The following is a 20,102-nucleotide window of genomic DNA, read 5'->3' on the forward strand; positions in this document are numbered from 1 at the left end:
GACAAAGAGAGGGAAGAAGGAACAGGTTTTCTTATAGGATTAAGTTTCACACTGTCATTGAATACCTTAGTTAACGCAAGAATGACAAAGCATAGTAAGTGACTAAGGTTTAACACAAATCACATTATTTATTTCACAGTGTTGTAAATGATTAAGATATTAATAGTTTTATCTGGAGAGACAAGTTAGTGTTCTGCAACTGCATATTTTTATTTTATCACATATGTAATTTTTAACATAAATATAATCTTAATAAATTTACTACAGCATTCTGCAAGTTTACTGTCATCATTCATCTGGTTCAACAAAAACAATGCTTATGGTAACTGATAAGACATCACACGTGCATAACAAAACCATAATAATAAAGAAACTGGCTGTAAATTTGAACCGTTTTCAAAGTCACATGACTGTTGAATGATCAAATATATTTCCTCTCTGTCTCGCTTGGAGATAAACAGCCAGGTATGAGGAAAAATAATACGGGATATGTTTACATGCGCAACAACAGTCACGTGTTTTCTCGCTGAGGGTGTGTGTAGTTCCTGTTGTGTATATTTTACATGGTAGTGTGCCAGCTATTGTTACGTTGAATGTGTTAGTTTAAATAATCCCGTATAAATGTGGATATTTGCAATTGTATCAAAAAGTGAGACATGACAAACATCACATAGTGGATTGATCTAATGGAAAGACAGTGACGTGGTACTTGCTCTGTTTTGATCTAGTATTCTTATAAGGAAGTGCTTATAATATTATAGATAAATGGGATCAAAGTCTCCCCATCTGTTTACCCAAGGCAAATGCAAACTTTTGACTGGTCACATTCAGATGAGTGGTTTTCCGATCACAATATAGTTAGGTTTGATTATGCTGAATTGCTTTTGAAACAAGTCCAACCCAATATTCTACCATTTTAATAACTACTCTACAGATGATAACACAATTATAGTATTGGCCAGCCATCAAATTCTTAAAAAAATAGATTTATAACCACCACTCCCAACCTTACTCTACATCTTCCTAGAACTTATAAAGCAAATGACTCTTTGATGATTAACAACATCCGCCACCTGGATTGTTTATTTTGTGCGCAGTTGCTCTTTGCAAGAACTATTAAATTACATTCTGCTCTGATGATATAAAGTAATAAATAAATGACTTTTTTCCTCATAAATCAAAATATCTTTTATTTCTGTAAACACTGAAATCTTCATCAAATATTATTCAGTTTGTGATCAATACTCCATTAGGACATCAACATACAAAAAAAAGTTAATCAACAGCATCAATAGAACCATAATTCATATACAAAATATACTGACATGCTTTCCAGTTGCTGCACAACAGCCAATAAAATGACATGAGAAATAAGTTGAATTGAAGTGGTTATATTCTAGAATCAGTATCACTGATGGATCCCCATGAAAGCACATCATTTAACTTTACATCAAGTAAACATTCCTTACTTTTGCTTAATCCAGCATACTGAAGATTTAAAATTTTACAAAACAATGTTCAAATACCCCTTCCTAAAATGAAGTAGAAAAGATGTAGAAAAAAATCAAACATAATCCTTTAAATAAACAGAACCATTGTTACAAATTAAAAAACTAAAACCAACACAGAAAATGATAAATATATAGGCATAGGGGATGATATGGCTTACTAAAAGGCCACTATTTTCAATAAACATTTTCAAAGTAAAGCTAAAAAAAGTGACTGACTTCTCCAGCCCTTTCACACAAATACCAGTGTATCACTCTCTTTATGACACTACAATATTATCGAGCATTTTTTTGTTTGTTTTTCAACCAAAAAAAACAAGAAAAATTGACCAGATAATCTAGGAGTTCTTTCATACTTTTACATTCAAATTTTGTATAAAATGTACAAAATCAAAAATGGTGACTTCACCCATTAGCACATTCACTTAATGGCACTTTATATTTTACAGTGGAAAAAAGGAATAAATGGGAACTCAATGTTTTAGTTAACTCCTTGTTTGGCAACAGTTTTTCACAACAATTTTGAATATATATATTGTGTGTTAACAGCAAGTTTGCAACTTTAAGGCCTAGCAAATTTAAATGTATCGTTATAACTCAAACTTCTTTGGTGAAAGCCAGAACATTTTATGTTGAATATAGTGAGGAATGTGCTATTGTTAGCGGTTGGACATTTAATACACACTGAATATGCTGTTAACACAGAAACCCAAGCCTAAAGTATTTTCATTGCTCATACAGGGTATTTCCAGCAAATGTACAGTATATGGCATCAGTAAGTGCTGTTGAGACTGTATTAATAGAAAATATAATATTTGAGTGTACAGGATGGTTTTAACCAAATGGTAAATATGCTAATGTCTATTTATTTATGAGGTTTGAGGGGTTGGTTGTGTGCAAGTATGACTAACTGCGGAAGTCTTGTTTTATAGCCTAGTTACAATGTCACAAGATTCAAAAGTACAATATCACACAAACATACAGGTAACAAATATAAACAGTACAAAATTCATTGAGAAAACAACTTGATTGACTGAATTATAGCTTAATCAAAAATACTCTAGTAGTGCAACACCTGGTCTTTTAAAAAGAAAGAAAGAAAGAAAGAAAGAAAGAAAGAAAGAAAGAAAGAAAGAAAGAAAGAAAGAAAGAAAGAAAGAAAGAAAGAAAGAAAGAACATATTGTGTGAAAAATATATAAATAGAAATAAATATCTGGATCAATGAAAAGATGAACTAAAAAAAAGTTTTCCAAGATAAAAGCCTACATCAAGATACTGGATGCCTCGTGTAGCCTACATAACTTTAAGGAAAGTTTCACCAAAAAAAAGTTAACAATCCCATAAGGAAACAGTGCTATAGGACAGGTTCATGTTTTGAAAGGGGGCTTACAGACGGCCCTTGGAGGCTGGTCACACATTGTATACCTTGGTTACTGCCCCTGTTGCCACAGTAGCACTGCTGGATGCTGATGTTGCTGAAGGCCTCTCCCTCCTGACATATCTTGGCTTGCGAACTGCGGACAATTAAAAAAAAAAGAAGGAAAAAAAAGAAAAAAAAGATTCACATTCTTTCTATAAACTAAACAGAGCATGCTGCTTTTACTTCAGTTTGTTTCAATTAATCAGATATTCCCAATAGATGTTTTTCCAATGAAATTTAGCACAGTTGGAACTAGGATACACCACCTCTTTAGAACTTTGATAATTCAAAATACAGATTAAGTATTGACAATTTCTATTACCTGAAGATGTAGCTTCAGGAATCATGACAGCCTTGGAAGAAAATATGAACAAGTTAGTAATTCGGTATCCATTGTTAAGCTACAGTAATATTTAAAAGACAAAGCAGTGTTTGTCTTTGATAACATAAAAGGTTTTTTAGACAAAAACAAATGGATTTTAAGTGGATTATCTTACCGTCTCACTTGGTTGGAATATAAAAGCTGATAAAGGAAAATTACACAATTTACAAACCTCAAAAAAATCATCTTGAATAAATTAAACCTCAAAACACTATCAATAATAAAAAAAAATATATAAAAAAAAATATTAAACACAGTTAGGTAAACAAAGTCAACCAAACTACAAACCTTAATCCAAACTTAAAAGAAGCTGTCCCTAACAAAACTGTTCCTATGTCAAAAAAAAGCACTGAAAACTGATTTACACATTTATGACGTTTAAGACTTTTCATTTTTTTTACCCTTATTGCGCCTGTAGAAGACTCCAGGGAGGCGGTTGGAACGCTTAAGGTAAAAGAAAGATGCAACCGAGAGGATGAGGCCCAGGCTGATCAGTAGAGTTCCTAGAAGGACAGAAGCCGCTACACCCGGACCACCTGCCATTAAAATGCAAAGGATGAAATTATAGTGCCGTAACTACAGAGCCCCGCATATGACATGCAGAAAATAAATGAACAAATCAAATATGTCAGCATTTGTTTTACTAATTCGTTCACTCCTTTTAAGTAAATAGTGTGCACGATATAATAATTTGTTCCCTTGATTTAGTTAAATCAAATCAAATTAGTACAACGTGGCCATGATTTAATAAATGGGACTAACTAAAGGGAACAAATTATTATAATCTGCACACGATTTACTAAAACGAGGGAACAAATTATTATATTGTGCGAACAATTTAGTTAAAACGAGGGAACGGATTAGTACAACGTGGCCACGATTTACTAAATCATTGGAACTAATTATTATATTGTGTGCATGATTTAGTAAAACGAGGGAACGAATTAGTCAATTGTGGCCAAGATTGTGGAACTATTATTAAATAATGGTAACTTACCAATCATTTTGATTAATGTTCCTGGAAAGGGACTAGTCCTTGCTAGAGGGAGAATAGAAAACAACAATGAAGTAAATAAAAAGATAAACAATATAATAAATAAAGAGCACATCTAAGAGTTCAAAAAACTGTAGGTAAACAGATAACTCCTAGAGTCAAATGATTCCCAAATTGTAGCTTTAACATTTTAATGAGGCATGATGCATGAAGAAAAAATCCACATTAAGCAATCTTCTAGACTATGTAGTTATTTAATGTCTATGGCATGGCACTTACTATTGTTAAATAAAGTTGAATTCCCCTGTTCTGCTGAGTCACAGGACACACAAAAGGTTGTACTGTTCTCCTGAACTTGAAGGAGCCCTAGAGGAGGATCCAAATGCACCATCAATATCAGTTGTACTAAAATGCCCCTATAGCCTATCAATAACATACAATTCCAAGGAACTAGTTTAACACAAAGTATGCATAGAAAATTTGCTCAGGTTGTATTTACAAGGCACACTCCTTTCCATCTCTGTTTTAGTGTTATTTAAAAATGTGAAATTTTACATTTGAAACATACCAGGATTACAGAGTGAAATATTTGCACAGGTTTCATTCATTCTCTTTATTCTTTCTCAACAGTCATTGGAGTTTTCTAGCAGAGCCTGAAACACATGCAAAACCAAAATACAGATCAAGAATGGTCTCTGGAATTTCTAACACAAAAAGAGCAGCAGTGATGTAGTAGACTACTGATGAGATTACTCCTGTGGGTTAAGTTAGATGGATTTAAAATGGATAAACCCATTATGTTTATGCTCTAAAATGCCCAAATTTGAGGTAATCCGGTTTTTTTCTTTCGATTTAACATGTAATTTTGTATATTTAATAAATGCAGGGTAATGTCAACTTCAAGATTGAGCCATCAAGTTTTCTGAGGACGTCAACTCATCTCACGAGCCGTCTAATTCTACACTGATGATTCAAATGTCGTTTTTGGTCGGTGGTTGTACATTTTCTAAAGAATGGTGGTTGTATATTCTCTAAAGAATGTCATTTTAGCACCAGTTTTGAAGGCATACAGTATGACACACAAGCTACCCCACCAAACGTAAGTTATGAATATAACTATGGATCTGTGAGACCGAAGGATGACCGTCACTACGGTCTAATAGAATGATAACCTTCGTTCCGCCTTCTCGCGAGACCTTATGTAAACAAAGTCATGCCCATGACCCCGGAAGCGGAACGTCACACGCTATAAAAGGCGAGTTAAACTTCCGACTCGTTCTCTTACCTTGAACGCCCTAGAATTCCGAGCGACAAGAATAGTGACGGTCATCCTTCGGTCTCACAGATCCATAGTTATATTCATAACTTACGATCTGTTTCGACCTCACTCTGACCGTCACTACGGTCTAATAGGATGACTCATGTCAACAGGGTCGCGAGGAACAACAGACTCCGAACTATTCAAACCTCGCTGGGCAACAGACATCAAAACTGCCGTGCTGACAGGCGTTGTGCTAGTTACGTCAACTCTATAAAAATTAGCAAATGTACATGGTGTAGACCATGATGCTGCAGCACAAATCTCCCCCACCGGAACTCCTTTAAGTGCGGCCCATGAAGTAGCTACACCTCTGGTTGAGTGGGCCCGTATTCCCATAGGAACTGGAAACCCTCTTTCCGTATAAGCCTGGGAAATAACCTCAACCAACCAATGTGACAAACGTTGCTTAGAAAGTGGCAACCCTAGTCTGGCCTTTCCATAGCAAACAAAAAGCTGAGAATGAGACTTCCTCAAGGTCTGAGTAAAGTTTACATAGGTGCGTAATGCCCTTACTGGACAAAGGGTGAGCAAATTCTGCTGATCTGCCTGTGAAGAAGGGGGTTGAAATTGAACTAACTCCAGAACTTGATTTCTGAACTGAGGATTAAGTACTTTAGGTAAAAAGGCAGGGTTGGGCCAGAGTGTCACTCCTGTGCCATCCGGCCTCCAACGTAAACAATCCTCACTAATAGATAGCGCACACAATTCTCCTACCCTTTTAGCAGAGCATATAGCCAAGAGAAAAGCTGTCTTGAGACACAAAGCTTTAAAATCTGCATCCGCCATAGGCTCGTACGGGGGCTTAGTGAGAGAGTCTAGTACTAAAGGCAAATCCCAATTGGGTACCCGCAAAGTGCGATTTGGACATAAGCGACGAGCTCCCTTCAGGAACTGGCTTACCAAGGGATGTCGGCCTAATGGCTGGCCATCCACTCCCCTATGAGATGCTGAAATAGAAGAAGCATAAACCCTGATTGTGCTGGCTGCTTTGCCCTGATCCAGTTGAGCTTGCAGGAATCTAAGGACAAGTGGCACAGAGCAGGTTATTGGATCAACATCCAAGCCTAAACACCATTCTGAAAAAATTCTCCACTTTATGGAGTAATTAGCCCGAGTAGATGGAGCTCTGGCGTTATTCAGTGTCTCACGTACAGTTTCATCTAGCTGTTGAGGGACGGACTCTGCAGAGGCCATACCCACAATCGCAGTGCCATCGGGTTTGGATGCCAAATCTGCCCGTCTATTTGGGATAGGAGATCCACCCGTGATGGAAGTTGCCACGGAGGACCCTGAATCAGCTGAACTAGGTCCGAGAACCATGGTCTTCCTGGCCAGCGTGGAGCAACTAGTAGAACTGTGCAATGACCCTCTCTGATCCTCTGGAGGACTTGGGAAATCAGAGGAAAGGGGGGAAAAGCATATAATAAGCCTGTCGGCCACTCTTGCGACAGAGCATCCAGGCCTAAACTGCCCTCCTGTACCGTGAGGGAGTACCATCCCAGGCAATGGGTCGTCTCCCTGGAAGCAAAGAGATCTACATGAGCTGTCCCGTATCGGGTCCAAATTTGGGCTATTACCTCCGTGTGCAACCGCCATTCTCCTGGGAGAGGCCCTGTTCTGGACAAAATGTCGGCTGCTCTGTTTGTCACACCCGGGATGTGGATTGCTCTCAGTGACAACAGCCGTGGCCCGGTCCATGTCAGCAGGTTCGTTGCCACCTGGAGACAGCGTAGTGATTTCGTCCCTCCTTGATGATTTATGTGGTAAACTGCTGAGGTGCTGTCCGTTCTCACTAGCACATGCTTGTGGCGAAAAAATGGTAACAGACCCTTGAGAGCAAGATGAACAGCCCTCAGTTCGAGCACATTTATGTGTTCTGATGACCAATGGGGATCCCATTTGCCCCTTACTGACCTGCCTTCCCAAACGGCTCCCCAGCCTGTCAGTGATGCATCTGTTGTTATCACTGATCTTCTGTGAGGAAGATTGCCCAGTGGGGTTCCCCTGCGGAGAAAGTCCTTGTCCCTCCAATGGAGTAAGGCCCGCATGCAGGCCTTTGTCACCAACAGCTTCATTCTTCTGTCCTTTTTTGGATGAAGACGAAAAGAATTGAACCATCTCTGTATCGGGCGTGTCCTCAGTAAGCCTAAGGGAATCACTATTGATGCTGCCGCCATCAGTCCTACCAGCTTCTGAACTCTGTGGGCTGTCACCAGTTTCCCCTTCTGGAAGTGACCTAACGCCTTCTCCAGGCTGTCTATTCTCTGGGGAGTGAGACATGCTTCCATTGTTATGGAGTTGAAATATAGCCCCAGGAATTTCACCTGCTGTTGCGGCTGGAGACTGCTCTTCTTCCAGTTCACCATGAACCCCAGGGACTGAATGTGAGCTAGTACCTCCTCTGTGTTCCTGATCACCTGCTCTCGAGAAGGAGCACAAATTAACCAATCGTCCAGGTATGGCAGGATTTTGATACCTCGCAGCTGAAGGGGAGCTAGGGCGGCTGAGATCACCCGAGTAAAAATTCTCGGTGCCAAAGACAGGCCGAACGGTAGAACCTGGAACTGAAAGGCCTGGCCTTGAAAAGCAAAGCGGAGAAAAGGCCTGTGCTCTGGACAAATTGGAATGTGGAAATATGCGTCCTTTAAATCCAGGGACGTGAACCATTCTCCTGCACGTATGGACTGCATTACCATCTTTGTATGAATCATTTTGAATGGAAGAATTTTTAAGTACCGGTTGAGGCGCCTGAGATCTAGAATGGGACGATGACCACCATCTTTTTTTGGAATTATGAAATAGGTTGAATAAAACCCAGTCTGCTGTGCGTTGAAGGGCACCTTTGCAATTGCTCCTTTTTGTAAAAGAGCTTGCACCTCTTCTCTCAATACGGGCTCCAATAGTGGGTCCTTGACCATAGTCATTCTGACCCTCGAAAACGGGGGGGGGCGCCGTCGAAACTGTAGCCGATACCCGTGAGTTATTGTAGATAAAACCCACTGGTCTGAGACCACTCTCTCCCAACTGGCCCGTGAAAGTTGAGAGGAACAGTCGACGGTCAGCCCCTGACCCCTATGCAGGGCCGCCATCACGTCCTGCACCCCTTCGTGAACCTCTCTGTTGGGCTCCCCCACGGGACTGAAATCTCCTCTGGGGATAAGTGGCAGAATTTTGTCTTTGGCCACGAAAGCTCTGCCCTTGAACACTAACAGGATTGCCACTCATTTGTCTAGACCAAGCAGGTTGCTGTGGTCTCTGTGTTTCTCGAAACCTTGGTCTGAAGACTGGAGCTGGTTTATGACAAGCCCGCTGGACAGCTTCTCTCGTTGTAATGGAGCGCTCAGCCTTATCCAGCACCTCCTGAGAATTTGAATTAAAAACGTGACCGGGAATTACTGGCAAATTCATTAGTTCGCTTCTTATGGTCTCTGGCAAAGAGGTTTGTGCCAGCCATATCTGTCTACGACATAAAACAGCCGAAGACATAGCGTCCCCCACATCACGTGTCAATTGTGAGTGGGCTGCCAGAGCAGAATCAACAAGGTTCCTAGAATCCTGGTCATCCAAACTTACTGTTTTCCGTAAGGCTGCTAAGAGGATAGCCAAAGCATTGCCTGTACGAGCTGCACGTGCAGTGGCATTAAAGGATCGTGAGATCAAACGGTCAGTTTTCGCACACTCCTTCTTGGGACAGCGAGGGTTAGCTGATGCATAAGCTGGTCCCAGAGTTGTCCATGATGCTATTTCTTGTTCTACCGGTGGCATGTCCCCCAATCCAGTTTCTTTTGGGTAACGGGCGTTGGCCAACCGTCTGCAGCCTGCATTGAATTGAGGCTTCTGAAATGGTTTCTTCCATGCTGTCCTCAACATTGAGGTATAATCATCCGCCACTGGAATGCAAGATGGAGAATTAGTCTGAGGTATGCCTTCCCAGACACCCCCAACAGGAGCAGGGTCAGACACAGAAGGCTGCAAACAAAGAATTTTTGCTGCACTAAATACTCTAGTAACAAGAGAATTTGCTGGAAAATCATCCTTGCCAATTGATTCGCCATCCACTTCGGCAGAATCTGAATGGGGTCCTTCTCCTTGGCTCCCTCCTTCTGCCTGCAGTGCATTATCAACCAGCGAGTGGGGAGCAATAAGAGATAATACGTCAGCATCTTCTGCGTCAGTGTCAGGATTACCCTGCTGCGCAGGTGGAGGAACGCATTCCTGACCCGAAGGTTGTGATGGTGAAAATGAGTGGCGAGCTTCAACTCTGTCCATCCTCTGTGCTAAACTCTGAATAGCCGCCAGGATCTGTAGTTGAGTGTCTGTGTTGCCACCCTCCGCTGGTGGAGCAGGAGTTGGGTGTTTAGCCACTTCCACCACCTTCTCATGGCCTGGTCTGTGTGATTCATGGCGCTCATGTGAGTGCCTGCGAGAGCGCTTATGACTATGCCTGTCCGATGAGCGTTCCCTCTTCCTACCACGCTCAGGTACGGAACTGCATACTCTATTAGCGCGGTGAAGTCGTTCCCCTCTGGGCAGGTCACAAGCCGCACTGCAGGGATTATCTACATCCTCTCTTAAATGAGCCATCCCTAGGCATGAAGGGCATTCCCTATGTCCATCACGAGGGTCCATTGCTGTTTGGCAATATCGGCAGCAATGAGAGGCCATAATACCCCCACACCAGGTAAGGCCACACACAATCCCACTGACTGCGCACAGCAGTAAAGGGTATATCAAGCCCCCACAAGCAAAGAAGGCCTGCACTTAGTACGCGAACGTATTTAGCAGGCCTATATCAACTCCCAACAGCTGCGAACAGTGATATAGGGCTCCAAAAGGAGAAAATACTCACCAAAATTTGTAATGAAGTATATTCACTAGGTTACTGATGGAAACTCTGAAAGGAAACAGAAATAACCCATAATATTGAATGGCTAGTATGTTTAGAAACTAGCCTCTGAATATCTGAATAATACAATAAAACTAATCTCAATTCATAGCACATATAGCATGAATTGAGTGTTTGTATTGAAATATTGAATGGCTAGTATGAAAACTAGCCTCAAATATCAATATAAACTTATCACAATTCAAGCATTTGAATTAAGTGATTGCACAGATAACAAAAATAATACAACAAATAAAACACCACAATTCACAGGGGCACAAGGCACCTGCACCACTTGGGTGATGAATTGAATGGTAAATAACAATATAATTCGGTTCCTACCTGTACCAGGTCTCTAAGGCGAGAAAGGTAAAGAGAACGAGTCGGAAGTTTAACTCGCCTTTTATAGCGTGTGACGTTCCGCTTCCGGGGTCATGGGCATGACTTTGTTTACATAAGGTCTCGCGAGAAGGCGGAACGAAGGTTATCATTCTATTAGACCGTAGTGACGGTCAGAGTGAGGTCGAAACAGATCAAGTTCTTCAACAGCCTATTTACCGACCAGCTGGCTAATTACTGTAGCTTGCTGTGTGGATAACTGGTATGCCATTTTACAAAACACTCTACGAATAAAACAGAAGCAATGACTGTTTCGTTTTCCGACGACATAAGACAGATTTCTGTGATAATACGCACGTGAACTTACCTGCGAAACGTTTTAATATGTCAGAAATCTGTTGACAACGGGAGTTTACTTCCTGATAAATAAACTGCACTGCCAAAATACAAGTCTTTTTAGATTCGCTTTTATTAGACTAAGTTACCATTATTAGAACATTTTTTATTAATAATGTTCATATTGTGATGCGAATAACATTTATTAAATAAACATACTAAAGCGAAACAGATCACTCAATGCCGTTGTAATATTAGAGGTTTTACTGTTCTTTATGTTCTGCTTCCTCAGTGTATTTTAACGATTAAGTTATTAATAAGAACATATGTGAAATGAAATATCAGAGTTGCTTTGCATTTTCTAAGATGTATGGCTTTTATTATGGAGACACAACATTTGTAGTTTTGGTTGCTAGGATACAGTTTATATATATATATATATCCAGAGAATGTCTAATATGGCTCTGATATATCTCAACAATAAATTTGGTATACGGTGAACCACAGTGCGAATGTTTAGCGAGATAAGTAACGTTAACCCTAGTGGGATTTTATCGGTAAAAAATATTTTTTATTATTATTAAACACTATTTCACCGCACTATGTTTTTAAATGTCACAGGCATACAACCAGCAGTTTTATCATTACAAGCACGTAATGTAATAAACAGGTGTGCAACTTTAAATTGTAAATTGTGATTTCTTAAATAACTGAATATGTTTGCAAAATGCCTAAGATGACATTTCCACTCACATTATAAGTATTTAAATAGTGCCATCTAGCGGGGTGTCGGTGTAGTGTAGCTGTTGGCTGCATGAACTGTTTGAATTCTGTAGCCCGGGAAAACTGCCGCAGTCTGTTGTAGATGTCACGCACTAACTTACACACAGCTTAATTTAACCGTAACGGTCAGCACCAACGACCGCCATAACTTATTTATGTTGCCTCAGAATCATTACTGCATATCAAAGTCATTTACTGGTAAGTCAGATTTCTTTAAAACGAACTAAACAGTTGTTTTTTCGCTAATTTATAATGAAAACACACAGCTTTGATGACGGCAGCCGTCCGGCTCCCGCGTAAACTAATTTATTATGACACTGATAAATGTATTTTTTAAACACATTTTTAGATCTTGAAAGCCTGGATATGAAGCCCAATGTCTGGAATATTAAGGAGATGTTGAACATCCCCGCAACTTCTGGGTATGTCTGATACCTATAATGTACTAACTAGAGGATTTTTGTCAGCTAACTTTTACTGTCATTTACACTTACCCAAACTTTTACCTTGAAAGGGAATATTATAATCTCGTGTTTATATTGATGTTTATTCAGAATTATGTTTGTTATAGAGGGATAAAACCCAGTAAGGGTCCAACCAGTGACTACTCTAGCCTGACTGACTCTCAGTTTCTGTTGGGCTCTCAAATGTGGCCCGACAATTCACAAGGGTTTACTCAGGAGATGAGTGGACAGAGCAGAGGTTCTCAGCATACATCCCAGGAGGTAAATATCTCGGGCATAAACTGTGTTTGTTTGTACTGTAGAACATGCCATGTTTTATCTTGAGTAATATGATGAACATATTCTTGATTGTTTTATTTTTCGGTCCACAAACCTTTCATAAAGTACATTTATTGTGACAGGTTGTTGTGAAGGAGAAGTCTATAAAATATTTTAAGTTTCATAATTCCAAATTGTCTAAATCCTCTACAGATGAAGGACATGATGGTGTCCAGCAGTTATACTTCTAAGCCGTTTTTGTTTGGCGGTGATGGCAAAATCCTAAACTTCACTGGTGGCAAATCTGTTGGCATGTTGGACAGATTTGAAGAGGAGAAGCGAAAATCCAAAGAAAAATATGAAAGGTAATTTATCTATTACTAAAGGTACTTTTTCTTATAGCTTTGGTTCTGTCCTGACATATTGTTCTACAACTTTTTCACTTTTTAGGGAAATTCTCACTAATGGAATTCTACAATTGCAGGAAACTCTGGAAAACGTGAGTATTGTACTTAAGGCATAGATACATGTTTAACACATTTAGAATATTTTCACCGCACATATTCACGTTTTCAATATTACTTGACTTTGACCTACCTCTTCCCTTTTAGACCAGAGAGACTTTATTAAATTGCATTGATGGAAGTAATGACAGTACCAGAAAAGTTTTAGTGGAGAGAATGGATCAATTTTCAAACACAAGTACGTTCTTGTAGTTTTGTATATTCTTATAACTGTATGCAGATGGTTCTAGCCCATGCTGACGACCACAGCTTTCCACAAATAACACTACCATTAAAGATAATTATTATACGAGGTTTAAAGGTACACTATGTAACTTTTTTTTTTTGTAACTCACCATTGGCAGAGCTCAATCCGAGGGGCGGGATAAACGGTTGTCTTTCAAATTCCCTCTGCACGCAAAAGGATAGCGCTACAACCAACCAGAGCGTTTTCCCACCAGCGGAGCTAGTTGATAGATTAAACTTTTGCCGTATCTGATCGGCAAAACTACGAACACATCTTCCTTTTTTAAGAATGACTTAAGTGCCATTTTTTGTTCTTTTCTCAAAGAAAAGCTTAACTCCAAGTCCTCCAGAGTTGCGGCCAAAGCCGATTCGAAAGACTGCTGTTCGCCAGCAGTAGCAGCAATTCTTTGTTTTCAAGTAGCAGGGAACCGTCGCAACTCTGTCGTCATTATGTTAAGCCCGCCCGCCAAATCTATACACAATGTGATTGGCCTGACTAGAGTTTGGTTTTTCTAGCTCGAAAGCCAACGGAAAATTGCTAGACCATCCTGGCTGCGAAATAAAATTGGCTGCCACTAGGGTGTGTCTAGATTTCTAGGCTAGTGTTTCTCTTCATATCTGTAAGATTTTGAGAAAAATTGCTCCGGCTGCTTTGAGGCATGTATGGTGTGGGAGTGGCATAGTTGTCACAAGTTCACAATGAGCGAGAAAGGTTGACATGGAGCACACTACCTCCCCAAAAATCACCTGTTTAAAAAAAATGCCTAAAAGAGCTAAGTTTACTGACAAAAAGTGAATGCGACAGAGTTTGTGACAGAGTCTATTAATAGACATAGCTACTGTCCTCAGCTAGTCAGCTTGGGATCATTTTTTCCAAACGTTTGACCCCAAAAGTGAATGTTTTATGAGCAGTAGGATATTCTCTCTTTTTTTAGTTATGAGAAAGAATCATATTCATCCGCACAGTTATGCAGAGCCGAAGCACAAAAAAACAAAACAATGTTATTCCACAAAATGCATGCAGTTTTGTTTTTTAACCGCTAGAGGGCCAAAAGTTACATAGTGTAGCTTTAAATAGCATATTTATATATTTTTTTATATATTAAATGTTGTAGATGTTATTTATTTATAACTTATGACATTATGTTGTCCATTGCAGTTGAAGGTTATTTAAACAGTGTGAAAGAGGGTATAACATGTCAATTTGAGACTCTGCAGAGCCAAACACAAATAGAAATGGCAGACAGGGAAGCCAAGGTAAGGACTGAACATACAACCTGTCCTAGACATTCAATGTGAAGCTATTATTAACATATTCTATATTGGCATTGCTAATAAAGCCACATTTATTTTCTATTAAAATAGAGCAGTCTGGCTGCAAAAGAGTTGAGCTCAAACGTGCTTAACCTCCATCGGGATCTGGAACATCTAAAAGTAGAGCAGAGCAAGGAGCAGGGCATGCTGGGAAATATTCTGTCTCAACTTAGCACTTTGATTTCTACTCACAAGACAATAGCAGGACCTAGCTCTGCCAGAATGATTGACAGTGAGGTCCAGACATCACCTGGTCTGTTAGAGAGGTTCTGTATCATGTCATCTGAGAAACACCAAGAGAGCAAGATGATGTGCAACAGGCCTGTCATTTATTCAGGAGAAGCAGTAGAACAGAACCAGTGTCTGCTTACCACACAGAAGACACAAAACAGAAATGCACATGCTCTGCCTGTAAAAAGACAGCCGACAGCAGTCACAGAGGAGGTTTCCCCTGATGCTTCACAGAGATTTTGGTGCACACAGTTAGTTGAGACCAGACCTTCAAGCCCACTTGTGGATGCTCAATCCACTGCATCCATAGAGGACCAAGAAAAACAGTATGTAGATAGACATCTGTTGCCTGAAAAACCATTGAACAGATTGGGCACTGATGCAATGCCACCACTGAAAGTACCTAGGAGGCGGCAAAAAGCCCTGAATTATAGGGGGAAAAAGAGAGCCTTGGTTCTCCCACAAAGACAACCGGTGAGAAAAAAAGGAGCAATGAAGTTTTCAAGTGACAGCTTGCAGAATGAAGACAGAGTACCTTTGTCTTCTCTTTGTGACAACTGGAAAGTGACCAACAAATCTGTTGCAGAGAATCACTTAAAACTACAGCAGCAAGCCACTGTTGCACCAGTCAGTAGGTGTGTAGCTGAGCAACCACTAAAACCCTTGAGTTTGTGGTCTGAAGACACAGACAGTTCCCAAATGATGGTGGAGTACAAGATGACTGAGTTTGAAAATGTGGTGCCTGAACCTAAAGCTAGTGTTATAGTAGGCGAAGGTGGCCTGTGGCAGCTCTTTGACATTACTAATGACTCAGAATAAAATGCAGAATACTTCCATACTGTATGCTGATTACATTTACATTTGAGAAATGATTTAGAGTTTCTTCTATGGTCAGGTTTTTTTTTTTTTTTTTTTTTTGTACTAAGAACTTGAAATTGCCTGTGAACATGTGAACCTTGTTTTCTAACCACTTTTCTTGCTATAGACAATCTGTTCCTTTTCTGTTGCTGTTCCTTGTTTCTTTTTTGAACATTGGCACATATGGATATTGTAAAAACTCATTGAACTCTAACGCAATAACATTCAAGCACATTCTGTAATTCAGACATTTCATATTCCTTTTTGCAAATCATATTCCAGAAGTTTGTGAATAATTTGTTTTGGGCCTTGCAAATATATTTAGACAACCTCTGTGTAACATTAACAGGTAAAATATAGTTAAAAATATATTCAATTTTGTTTGCATTTGAAACATGACAGATTTAGCTGTTGTTAAGTTTGACAGATTAATATATGTTTAGTAAATTGCATCGACTGCTTAAAGTTACAGTGCATACGCTGTATTGTGCAACTCTATGCTATACATTTTTACTATGCTAGTGAAGTAAAATCATATTTTAAGTTTCTCGGAGTGTTACTTTATTTTGAACTGTAAATTATGTGAGTTTTTCCATCATATCATTTGTCACATATCTTAATACATTACTATACCTCAACTATTGGTAATATCTAAAATCCAAAAATGTCGACAACAACAAAATCACTAAAGCACTCGCAGAATTATAAATTAAAATAGTTTGAAGTAAAAATTAATATAAGCCCTACTCCCTATATCTACAGTTTTCTGGCATGAGAATTAAAAAATCATGCAATTTATATTATTCACATGACAGAAGAGGAATTCTGTCATGCGAATAATATAAATCGCATAATTTTTCATGAGAAATCATTTTTTTGGAGAGATTGTTGTCATTCCTCTACCAAGTCAGCAGGAGGGGGTATGAGTCCACGAGGGTTCAGATTTGCCACCAAACATACATCGTAACTGTCGTGCATCAGAGCCTGCCTTGCCACCACAGTCCATACATTTTCCCAGGGATCCAACTGCAGGATGTCTTTAGTGATGGTATCGTGACGATCTTGGGAAAGAGTGGAGTACTTACAATGTTGTCTATTTTGAATGGCCACAGAGTATCACATGGATTTAACTTTGCAAGGCTAAACTAATGCCATATTTACAAAGGTGGCACAAACGTGCTTCTGAAGTGGCAAATAGGTTTAATGCTGCTCATTTACACAACAATTCTAACTGCATATTGTTATACTATTTACCTGCTCCTTTGTAGTATCCACAGACATAAAGTTTTCCATCAACAACACCAGCATTTGATGCATTGCTGCGAAGTGATAGGAGAGACCATGGTAAAGGAGGACCATCCCTCCAGAAATCGCCATCAGGGTTATAGATCTCTACTACATTAAGGCAGTGACGTGACTGGCCGCGATCCACACCTTCACACCCGATACCACCTGCAGAAGGAGACACTGAAGCTCATTTTACAGTACAGTATAATCTTTGTAATTGCATGGGTGATGCCTAGCTTTACTTTTTAATAAAATAAGTTGACATATTGCACTCATCCTGTTGACATTCTCACCCAGTACATAGATTTCCCCATTGAGTGCGACTGCGCTGCAACGGTATTTTGAATATTTCATAGGGCCAAGTTCACTCCACTTGTTGTTCTCGGGGTCATATTCAAGCAGGCGATTACTCATACGGTCAGGCTCGTCATCTGTGCGGAACGACTGCCATTCATGAGACATGGCAGAACAGGTGCATTAGAGCGAATGAATACACAGTTACACAATAAATACACAGTTACACAAGTGCTCGCCCACTTGGTTTTATTTTCCAAATTATAGCGATTTATTGCTTTTTCACCATCCAGCCTCCATTCTTATTACTCTTCTTCTGCAATATAAAGGTGACAGATTTCCACTATTTTGGCATATTACCTGTGGAGTCCGTCCCCCAAGCACATAAAGGCGACCCTTCATCCGAACTACACTGTGATAGGCAAGGGGCATGGGCAGAGGGGCACCACTTCGCCATGGCCCACCCTGTAGAGACCAGCGCTCAACACTGTTGGTGATGAGGTACTGATTCTTCAGCTTCATCTGACCTCCAATCAGATACAGGTTGTCTCCCAAAGAGCTCAATGCATAAGAGTCACGATACTCTGCTGAGCTCAAGTGTTTCCAGGATCCTTGGGCTTCCTTGTTGTACCTGAAAAACACATAGCAAATATTAGATTTTTGAACTGAATGTTTTACTGTCTGTAATAATGTGATATATTTTCTCTCATTTAAATTTAAATTTTTAGGTGCTCTAATAAACACATTAGTTTAAGGTTTTGCTTGATACAGTTTACTTGATGTTGAAAACGGGAGTATTACTGTCATTTTCTCCTGCAGAAGCCTCACATGAAAATCTCGACGTTTCTGTCTTTCTGCCTCGCCATCCTTCTGGCTCCCAGCTCTCCTGCCACAACAATTTCATTCCTCTCAGTTACCACTCCAGCATAGACAAATCCAAGCGCATCACCGTATCGTGGGGAGGTGATAAACAGAGTCCGCCCGGTGTTGGGAGCATAACAAAAGCTGCGCTCGGTGTAGCTTCCGTAACGTGAGCGTATCCCTCCGCCATCATTACCAATGCAGAGCAGGAGGTCTGTGGTCTCCATACCGTAGCGCAGCTTCAGTCGGCGGGGTGGAGCATCTGAATCCAAGCTTGCGGTTTCAATTGCCTCTTCCATTATCTGAAGACATTCGGCATCAGCTAGCAGTGCTGTGTTCCTTTTCATCGTCCCCTTCAAGTAATCCACACCCACCAGTGGAAGACGTACCTTCTTTAAGAGTTCTGGCAGGTGCCCAGCCCGGTTCTCTTCGACTGACCCTACACCACACGGACTGTACTTCACCCAGCGCATCACCACATCCAAAATGCTCTCTTCCCGTGAAATATTAAGGTCATCTGAGCCCAATAACATCCCTAATTGGTGAGCCTCCAACTCCAGCACCTCTTCCCCAAGGCACACTTCAGTGAAGTGCTGCCGCAGATAGCGCTGAGCCTGGTCGGCCAACTCCTCTGCCCCTAAATCCCGGGCATAATAATAGATTCCAAGGCAATTGGAAGCATCCATGTTGTCAATCATGTAGATCTGACAACGACTGAACACATCATCCATTTGTAGAAGAAAAGCAGCGACAGAGATGCCCTGCACATTGGCTGCAGTGAGTGGAAGTTTGGAGCTGTACATGTATTCTAGCAAAAGGGCCAGGCTTTGTGCCGGCATGTCTCTTAACACCACTTGACGGTTGGTACACTCGCGCAGGCCACAGGTGAACATTACGCGGAAGTATGGACTGAAGGCAGAAAGCACCGCACGGTGGCACGGGAAGCTAACACCCTCAGCGATTAGAACCACGTCTGTTAGCTGCTCAGCATCCCGCATTCGGTTTAGCTGCTCCAACAGCGTCAAACCATGCTTGGCTCTCAGATCCATTTAGTTTTAGTTTTTTTTGTCTCGATAGCTTAACTTGAAGAAGTGTTAGCCTTAGCCTAAATACATCCTGGAGGTCCTTAAAAGAATGTCAAGGAACATGCATCTGAAGAGATAAAAAATATATTTTTTAGCAAATGCAGCTAAATGACAACTTGCTAGGGCACCCTCAGTAATCCACAGAAGTTAATTTTAATGAACCAATAATTTTATCTTGCTCTAAGGGTCAGTGCTAAACAGGTCAATGCTTCGACATGTCAACAAAAAGACAGCTATTGTTGTATCAGTCAAAGTATTGGCAACAAGCGAAGTCTATCGCATTATATTAGCACATGCATCAATGAATCGTACCAGATCTCTGGCTTCCTGTGGCGTCTGCCTTCAGGCAACAATTCGTCCATTACCCACACTCGACACAAACACGCTTGCTGCCTTTCGTCTGACAGTAAACACTGGGAGAGGGAGCATGCTCTGTCAACCTTCCATGGCCATTCCCACTAAGCAACAGCGCTAAATATAGACCATGATTTGTCAAACTACTGAAGGGAAAAATATTCAACAAGTCTTCTTGATAACTGAACATAACTTAACATTACAGCTTGTGTAGAAGTGTTTTTTTTTAATTGTCACTTTACTTTCCAATGCTTATGTGTTTGTTTTTCTCTCATGGAATCTGGGGAAAGGCCTTCATGAGACATGACAGCTAAGGTCAAATTTCACCCCATCATGCTCTTAAAGAAACACACACAGTCTATGTGTAAGCATTTGTTC

The 20,102-nt window shown here is 40.3% G+C and overlaps 3 protein-coding genes across 4 annotated transcripts; 1 reads left to right on the forward strand and 2 right to left on the reverse strand.

Moving 5' to 3' along the window:
• Positions 1 to 1,162: 1,162 nt before the first annotated feature.
• Positions 1,163 to 11,282, reverse strand: cUnh1orf159 (chromosome Un C1orf159 homolog). The gene is made up of 8 exons (XM_084426008.1): positions 11,218 to 11,282; positions 4,874 to 4,958; positions 4,585 to 4,671; positions 4,309 to 4,350; positions 3,713 to 3,847; positions 3,427 to 3,452; positions 3,252 to 3,282; positions 1,163 to 3,023 (listed from the first exon to the last, which is right to left on the reverse strand). Exons 2-8 carry the CDS (start codon positions 4,911 to 4,913, stop codon positions 2,920 to 2,922), a joined length of 465 nt encoding a protein of 154 aa, XP_084282134.1. The 5' UTR covers positions 4,914 to 4,958; positions 11,218 to 11,282; the 3' UTR covers positions 1,163 to 2,919.
• ccdc36 (coiled-coil domain containing 36) lies at positions 10,994 to 15,804 on the forward strand (the record flags this gene model as incomplete). Of its 2 annotated transcripts, none has more annotated exons than XM_084425975.1 (8): positions 10,994 to 11,112; positions 12,319 to 12,391; positions 12,541 to 12,694; positions 12,905 to 13,056; positions 13,142 to 13,190; positions 13,303 to 13,393; positions 14,600 to 14,697; positions 14,806 to 15,804. In XM_084425975.1, the coding sequence occupies exons 2-8, from the start codon at positions 12,336 to 12,338 to the stop codon at positions 15,802 to 15,804; spliced, it is 1,599 nt and encodes a 532-aa protein (XP_084282101.1). In that variant the 5' UTR covers positions 10,994 to 11,112; positions 12,319 to 12,335. The 2 variants fall into 2 exon arrangements, with proteins under 2 accessions (XP_084282101.1, XP_084282100.1); XM_084425974.1 differs by lacking the exon at positions 10,994 to 11,112 and adding an exon at positions 11,981 to 12,167.
• Positions 15,063 to 19,840, reverse strand: kbtbd12 (kelch repeat and BTB (POZ) domain containing 12). The gene is made up of 6 exons (XM_084425970.1): positions 19,683 to 19,840; positions 18,253 to 19,437; positions 17,785 to 18,055; positions 17,424 to 17,574; positions 17,098 to 17,295; positions 15,063 to 16,904 (listed from the first exon to the last, which is right to left on the reverse strand). The coding sequence occupies exons 2-6, from the start codon at positions 19,332 to 19,334 to the stop codon at positions 16,735 to 16,737; spliced, it is 1,872 nt and encodes a 623-aa protein (XP_084282096.1). The 5' UTR covers positions 19,335 to 19,437; positions 19,683 to 19,840; the 3' UTR covers positions 15,063 to 16,734.
• Between the last annotated feature and the right edge of the window lie 262 nt (positions 19,841 to 20,102).

Source organism: Rutilus rutilus (assembly GCF_951802725.1).
Source record: "Rutilus rutilus genome assembly, chromosome: 12".
NCBI classification, from domain to species: Eukaryota; Metazoa; Chordata; class Actinopteri; order Cypriniformes; family Leuciscidae; genus Rutilus; species Rutilus rutilus.